The sequence below is a fragment of the Juglans regia genome, chromosome 6 (assembly GCF_001411555.2).
Source record: "Juglans regia cultivar Chandler chromosome 6, Walnut 2.0, whole genome shotgun sequence".
Classification (NCBI taxonomy): domain Eukaryota; kingdom Viridiplantae; phylum Streptophyta; class Magnoliopsida; order Fagales; family Juglandaceae; genus Juglans; species Juglans regia.
The window spans coordinates 16,108,684-16,117,310 of record NC_049906.1 but is presented as its reverse complement, the minus strand read 5'-3'; the positions used below and the strand labels follow the sequence as shown (position 1 = coordinate 16,117,310).

The window sequence follows — 8,627 nt, the reverse complement described above, 5'->3', positions numbered from 1 at the left end:
ATGTCAAAATTCCCAACAAGAGATTTTAGGATGAGTTTGGATCTTAAACTCATCTCAACTCATTATTACAATTTTTTCAAATTTCAATATAAAATATAATAAACAATTCAACTTTTTCAAATTCTAAAATAATAATAATATTAAAAAATAACATTCTAACAATATTTTATCATCTCAACTCAACTCAACTCAACTCAACTCAACTCACTTCAACATCTAACAATATTACAACTCTTCTTCCTAATGCCCCCAAAACTGGTCCCCAAATGAATCATTGATCAAACCATTCCTCCTCAATTGAGAACCCCTAACCCCCAAATCATCTAAAAGTCGAAACCCCTTTGCTGCTATCTGGAGAGAGACAAAAGGGCAAAATAATAAATAAATAAATAAATATTATATGCTTAACGAACGTTGAGAAGAAATAAAATGAATTGAAATAAAAATTAAAAATTAAATAAAATATTATTAGTATATATTTTTTAAATATTATCTTTATTATAAAATTTAAAAAAAAATTAAATTATTTATTTTATTTTTTATAAAAATGTTTTAATAATTAAATAAGATGAAAATAACAACAAAAACGAACGAGGCCAGGTATAGCTGGAAAAAGGCTGGAAATTAAACCTACTCCTCCAAGAAGTGCTTCACAATCTTCACGCTTGGTTCTAACACCTCTCGCTGCCAAATTTCGGACCACCTCTTTCCGCAGCCCTCGGGTTTCATCGCCGCCCTGAACGGCTCCGTCGCGTCCAGCCTCCGGAGGTCCCAACCTCCCCCTCTCAGCCCCACGATCTTCCCTATCTGCCTCTTCGCCAGCTGACATGTGTTTTCCTTTATTTCCCTCACCGCCTCCTCGTATGCAGCCGTCTGCCCATGGTCGGCGCCATCCACCGACTGGTCAGGTGGGTGTTTCTTGAAATAGCAGTCGAACTCTGGGACGCCGATGGCTTTGCGCAACCCGGTTCGAGGCCCTGCGGAGTCAGCTGATTCGGTCGGGTTGTAGAACTCGGCTAGCTCCTGGAACATACCCGAGTCGAGCATTTCGTCGACTCGCTTCGAGAGGTACTCCGACAAGACCGTGAACGATACGTCTACCCAGAGGAAACAGCAGTTGTACCTTAACTCAGAGGAGAGCGAGTGCGACCCGTCGAAAATGTCTATCTGTGGATTGAACCGGTCCACGACCAGCGCATGTACGAACGAGTTGGACCCACCCACGACGAGGGGCAGCTTCTTTCGAGAGGCGATGTCGGAGATAACGGACCCGGCGAGATGGCGGAACTCAGCTGGGGTGAACTCTCCGTCGACAGGGTCGAACTCGCCCATCAGATGGTGGGCGATGCCGCGTCGCTCGTGAGGAGGGATTTTGTTGGTGGTGATGTCGAGGCCTTTGTAGACTTGCATTTTGTCGGAGTTGACAATCTCGGCTTGGAAGCGGGTGGCGAGCTCGACGGAGAGCCTGGTTTTTCCAGCTCCGGTGGCGCCCAATACGACGACGATCTTCTCCTTCTTGCGCTGTCGACGAGCGGTGGCAATCGTCTTATTAGCGGCGGCGGAGTCCATTCGAGGCCAGCAGGGTCTGAGAGGTTTTGAAGCCGGAGAGAAAAAAAAGAAAGATAGGACTCTGGAAGAATAACAAGAATGGGATATGGAGGATTGGAAGGGATGAAGTGTCATAGAGAGTGGACTCTTAAGGTTGCTGGGACGACGACAGGCTGTGATTTTGCTGAGCTGTGCCCTGTAGTTGTGGTGATGACGAGACAAAGCCGAGCTGCTGCTGCTGCTGCTGCAATATCATAAGGGCATCTCGAGTACTAAAGCATGAAACGAAATGGTATGCAGACACAAAGAAAAGCAGCACTCTCCAACAGAGCGTGTGCCTGTGTAGTAGTGGGAATAGTACTTCTCCTCGGCAGAGAGTGCAGACAAAGAGCGAGTGAGAGGGAAAGACGTGAATCGTGAATGGAGAGGGTTTTTGTTTGATTTCTAGGAGGACAATACCATTCTGCAGTAAAGGAAATGGAAGGGAATTTCGCCCCTGCCCTGAGTGCCCTCTCTTCCTTCTCTGTCTTATATTTTTAATTTAGCAACGTCTAGCTCCCTTTTATACTTGGCGATACTTGTAGAACTTTTTTTAAAATGAGATGTGCGTTCTGATCCTTTTCACAGTTTTTTCAGCAAGAGTTGCAATTATTTTCTAAGTTAAATATATATATATATATATATATTTAAATATTTAAAATATAATAATAATATAAACTTATTCTCAAACATGAATATTAATATTAGATTGCGTCTACATATATAAAATATTAGCATATTATTATAAAGTTATATATCATTACGGTATATCGTATAGAATATAAATTATAATCATCTATTAGCTTTCAACTTTCGCAAATTCAATACCTTGGTTTTGGTCGGTTTGCAAAAAACTAGCTCAAATTTTTTAACTCGCAACATTTAGGCCACATTTGGAATTTGGAGATCAATTCAGTTCAGTCTAATTTTAAGTTGAGTTTAATATTTAAACACTTAATTCTCAAATCACTAAATTCATCTCAACTCAAAACTTCTTTACACGCGGGACCCACAATATTTTTCAACTCAACAATTTTTTACACAAGAGAGTCATAACCTTTTTCAACTTCCTATAAATACATCTAAACTCATCTTAACATTTAAATACATCTAAACTCATTTTAGATAGGCTCCACAAAACTCATTTCATCATCTTAACTCACTTATTATTTATAAAGAACTCAACTCATCTCAACTTAACATAACATCCAAATAAGCCTTTATACTTTGCAACTCACATCTTCGTCATAAAACCTTTAATCACTTAACATAACTTTTTTATGGTAACACGTGTCAATATACCTATTTAATTATTTAATTTCAACTTAAAAAATTATAAAAAAAATAGTTTAATTAAAATATAAAAATTAAAAAATATGTTTTAAAAATATGTACAAATGACTACTAAAATAAACATCAAAATACAATGAACTGTACATGGTTCATTGTCTAACTAAAATAAATATCTTAACAAATAGTAAATGACTACTAATTGGAGACAGGCCTCCATGTCTAAACCTCGGGCGGGGTTGGTCCTTTTTCCTTGAGAAACTCTGTCTAGGCTAAATCTTTAGCATTAGGATATAAGGTTTCGGTAAACTAAATAGCAGTGGGACCACTATAGTGAGATTTCTAAGAAATCTCTATAAGTTACAACCCAAGACAAAACTATTAATGAGAGACAATGGAAATAAATATTCATGTACTATTTCATATAAATAAAGTAGTGAACACATATTTATGCATAGCGAATAATCATCCTCAGGGCATAAACAAATGTATTCATAGTCATAGCGACTCTACCCTCTAAATAAATCTCAAGTATATAAATATGGCGATGAACCACCATATTTTCACATAAAACCCACAATATATCATCGTACAAGTAGAAATGGAAAGTTTCTCCACCCACCCGATGCGGGAAATCACTCTTCTTGGCCGACTTGTTAGCTCATCCACCAAATCCAACCAATCCAATTTGGGAAATCACTCTACCCGATCAACACTCACTAGGACACCATGCATGATCAAGTCGTGGACTATCTCTATCCATGTTATCAAGTGAGGCCTATATGATAACGTTTCACCCTGATCATCACAGGGAATCACTCTACTCGTATGAAACTCGTTGTAAAGTGTCGTACGAATGGCGTAGGGACTGCTCAACTCTTCTATGATTATAAATACACGATAAGATTGAATATTAGAAAATCACATCATCAAATCACAAGATTCAAACTTATCATCTCAAAAACATAGTGTAAAGATAGCTAATGAACATAATGAAGAAGAATGGATTTTCAAGTAAGAAGAAGGTGAGTTATAGCAAACTATGAACTTACAACATGCTCACAAACATTTACCCAACATTCCTAATATAATTGTAGGAGCTAACCTACCAAAGTAGTACTAATATTATAGTAACGTTAGTGCTGGTCCACCCGTCGCAAGCTTTGAAGTCGCTTGCTTTCTTGAAAACAATGATTGGAAGAGAGAGTAAACGCTTTTTGATCTCAAAAATGAGATTTTGTCTTTTGTTCAATGCCTTTTATACCATGGGATTGTTAGTAATAGTTTTGACTTCCATATGACTCGATATATGCTTGAATGAGAGACGTTCAATCTCGGTTGTCCATTTTTCTATTGGTCTTGAAAAATGGCAGAGATGAGTGATTGATAAGAATAATGCCTACACGTCTCTACAGCCTGCCTTGGATCCAATCCTACAATCATTTCCCTAATAAGGGTATGCTAAGCTTTCTACATAGGGTTGCTCGTCCTTCTCCTAGACTAGCTGCACTTTGCTTGTCCAACTATCTCCTTAATGTCCACCTTTTCTCTGCGGGAGAGGTCTCTTCTCTTGCTTCATGCTGTCCTCCCAATGTCATTGGAGAAAAGTTCCTTTAACTTACTAACAGCTTTCTGTCGAAAGTTGAGTATAGCAACATTTTGCAATCTTATGTATAATGGCTTTCTGGAAAAAGGTCCCCCACCCCACCCTGTACCTTTGTCTTTCCCCTCTCTCTCTTTCTCTCCTCTCATCTTCTCTCGTCATCCTTAGTCTCTCGTCATCACTGCTCAGTCTCTCGGACACTCCTTCTCTCGTCGTCACCCGTAGCTCTCTTTCTCTCTCTTTGTGCAATAATAGTATGTGACGGTGGGCAGACCACCAGGCATACGGGCAGGGTTACCCGTTCAATTATAAATGTTTATTTTCAATTTTAGCATATGTTTTAATAGCACTGCAATAATTGTTACTATAATTATATGTGATGAAAATAAAGTATCTTTAGGGTGGGGTGGACAATTTGGCTTTAAAGTCTTTATAACCACCGAAGGATATCTATTACCAATCTTAATCTTTTAAATTTCATTTTTTTTCTTGGGGAGGGGGGGTGGGGGCGCAATTTGGTGATAGACAAAGTGAAATGGCCTATTTGCTGGAGCAAATTTCAGTATACCTACTACCACTCATTACCCTGCGCATAAAAGGTGAGACTCGGAGTCCTTTAAAGGGATACCTCCAAGGCGTATGTTATATTTTTGGGTGTCTTCAGAAGGAAAAGAAAAACCAGAGAGAGAGAGAGAGAGTCCTTTTGGCTTGCCTCCCATGCCATATATATCATGGGGAATGCAATACTGCACCCTTTCCCCATGGGCTTCTAATTTTCGTGTCCTGATACGAGCATGTCCCATATGTGGCCATTTCGGGGCATTACATGTGGTAACATCTCTAGGCATACGGTAGTCCCTCTAGGTCTGATTTGGCTGTGTGGCTTGACAGAAGCAGGTCCCATTTGTGGCCATTTTGGAGAATTAAATGCAGTAACCCCTTTGGGCTTGATTTGACTACCAACATGGTCAATTGGGTGTGTCCATCATGCCTGGGTTAATCATTGTGAGACTATATCATACTGAGACATGATCAACTAAATGGATGCATCTTTAGGGTCTGCCCTAGTATTGGGAGGAAAGGGCCGACATGCCCAATCTACGAGCCTGGAAGGTGTGTTTTCATTGGGCCCATGGTTCTCACATGGTCGGCGCCATCACCTGCCCACGGTTCTTTGTTCGCTTATAAGGTATGTTTATCCCCAACCCTTTTAATAGTTTCTATAATTTAGTAATGCTATTTGAAAGCCTTTATGCCACACACCATCTACGTGATTTTTGTATTTTAATATTAGAACTTTTATATGTTTTATTCATTTTTCATTCTTTTATTGTTCATATTGACGTGACATGTTGATTGTGCATATTTCAAAATTGTTAAATATTGACTATACATATTCTGACATGTGTTGTCTTCTGATTGGTCGTGACTTGGCAGCCATTTGCCAACTCTGTATTTTCTATCATGAGACTTATGGAGTCCTAAGGAAAGAAGCATTTTTTAAATTTGACTATAACCATAGGTGCTAATTTTAAACTTTTTAAACAATGAGAAATTATATATAGAAGCCTTACAACAGACATCTTCACCTAATCAACATGTAATTTTTATTTTTTCCCTTCTATCTTAATCCTTAAATATGTATGTGTTTAAATAGAAGAAAAAAAAATGACAAATCACATGTTGGTTAGGTGAAAGTGTGTGCTGTAAAATTTCCTTATAGCATTTATCTTCAACAAGAGGTATCATTTTGGGGTAAACGTTATACTCAAAATTTGAACATTGTAATGGCTTTTGTTTTTGATTATTTAGTTCAAAATACTTGAAACTTATTAGTAGATTTGTTCAAAACAATCTCAGTTGAAATAATCTCATCCCAAAATTCTCATCTCATATCCTTTCCAAACATAATTCAAATACAAAATTTTTAAACTAATCATTACAACGTTTTCAAACTAATCACTACAACTTTCTCAAACTTTGAAATAAAAAATAAAAAATAACTCAACTTTTTCAAATCACCAAACAAAAATAATATTATAAAATTATATTCTAACAATGTTTTAATTTTATAATTTTTTTATTCAACTTTTTCTCTCTTCTTTCTGAGAATCCAAAAAATACTCAACTCAAACTATCTCATTACTATTCACAAATTATCTCACATTTGACGTTCTTCTTTGTCGATGCATTGAGTGGTTCAAACAGTTGAGAAAACCCTTCCACGAATCTTCAATAGTAATTGGCCAGACCCAAAAGGCTCCATATCTTGTGTTTGTTCATTGACGTCTGCTAGTTAACCACTGCTCCCACCTTACTCGAATCTACTGAAACAACATCTATGGAAATAACATATAAAAAAAACATGACTTATTCCAACCAGAACTTGCATTTGTTGAACTTGGTGTATAGCTCGTACCCTCGCAATGTTTTTAGAGCATATTTAAGAGTATCCTTATGCATTTCATTGCCAACTAAATAAATTAGTATATCATAAATGAATATCACCATGAATGTGTCCAAAAATTGAAAGAAAACACTATTCATCATATCCATAAATGTTGTCGGTGCATTAGTTAATCCGAAGGGATCACAAAGTTTTCGTAATGCATGTATCTCATCCTAAAGGTAGTCTTGGGCACATCCTACTCCATTAATTTCAATTGATGGTATCGAGACCTCAAGTCAATCTTAGATAACCCAATGGCTCCTTGCAACTAGTAAAATACATAATATATCCTTAACAATGGATAGTTATTCTATATTGTGACCTTATTCAACTTTTGATCATGTTTACAATCTGAAAGGAGCCATCATTCTTCTTTCAAACAAAACCGGTGCTCCCTAGAGCAATAGGCTTGGGCGAATAAAGGCCTTATTAAATAACTCCTAGAGCTACGCCTTCAACTCTTTCAATTAAGCTAGCCATCCGATACAGTGTCTTGTGGATTGCAACTATCTCAAGCCCAACTTAATAGTAAATTCAATCTCATGGTTTGGCTGCAATTCTGAGAGATTTGGCCAAAACATCAAGGTACGTCTACACTGTTGGTATCCCTTGAATGAATCCTTTATTCTTAGGCTTGGCGACGACACACACCAAATACGCTTGAGCACCCCCAGTGATGCACTTTCATCCTTGAAATGCTAAGATAAGAGTGGTAGCATCTATACTACACCTCCAACACGTACTACTTCATTTTCCCCTGGTGTTGCAAAATCGACATCCCCTATCTTCAATAGTCAATCATGGCATAGTGCTTGAACAATAATCCATCTCCACAATGATATTGAATCCTATTGCCAGTAGCATCTTCTCTCCGGGTTTGAGAGGAAACCATTTCACTACTTTGGTGCACTCAACTACTTTCGCAATTGGGATAGCCACAACAACCTTCTGCTACAACAAACCATTTATAAGTTACATATTCATGCAAATGTTTCTGACTCAAAGGATGCAATGCCCTTGAATCGAATAGTGTACAAACATTGTAATTGAGAAATTGGATAGCACATGTGGTGGCGCTCGCCTCCTAAGTCTTCGATGCTTCCACATCCACATCACCAGATTTTAGGGTGTAAACTGAGTGGTAGGCCTCTATCAAGAGCAATTAGCTGCCCTGGTAAAGGGTCCGCTAACCTGCCTTGCCTTGGGGTAGTTCCTTGCATGGTGACCTTATTGGTCACACTTAAAATAGGTTGTTGTCCCCACATGGCATTTTTCGAAGTGTGCTTTCCTAAATTGACTATGATTGTCCAATACTCTTTGGGGCAGACCGATTGCCACAACCTTTTGAATGGCCTATGCACCCATGGTTGACTTCTTTATTAGGCTTGATAGCCAATGCAACCATGCTTCTAAGCCCCCTTTTGTCAACTGAGGCTATCTTCCTTAGCTGCTAAAAGCTTTGGATCTGGTGGCAGGCCAATTGGTTGCAAATTATGGGCTGCAACCCTTCTTGAAATTTCTCCATTGCATCAACTCTGTAGCGATATATTTTGGAGCAAGCATCCCCATCTCCATGAATATGGTGGTGTACTATTCCACCGTCATGTTTCCATCAATTGCTCACATGTAACAACAGCCATACTACCTACCTCCATAATTAGTAGTTGTTGTTTGTTATCCTGCCATATACCAGTCTCT

General features: G+C 38.3%; 1 protein-coding gene across 2 annotated transcripts; it reads right to left on the bottom strand.

Moving 5' to 3' along the window:
* Window positions 1-258: 258 nt before the first annotated feature.
* LOC108984109 (adenylate isopentenyltransferase-like) lies at window positions 259-2,159 on the bottom strand. 2 transcript variants are annotated; one of them, XM_018955944.2, is made up of 2 exons: window positions 631-2,159; window positions 259-351 (listed from the first exon to the last, which is right to left on the bottom strand). In XM_018955944.2, exon 1 carries the CDS (start codon window positions 1,681-1,683, stop codon window positions 631-633), a length of 1,053 nt encoding a protein of 350 aa, XP_018811489.1. In that variant the 5' UTR covers window positions 1,684-2,159; the 3' UTR covers window positions 259-351. The 2 variants fall into 2 exon arrangements, with proteins under 2 accessions (XP_018811489.1, XP_018811488.1); XM_018955943.2 differs by having other exon boundaries at window positions 635-2,159.
* Window positions 2,160-8,627: the final 6,468 nt, after the last annotated feature.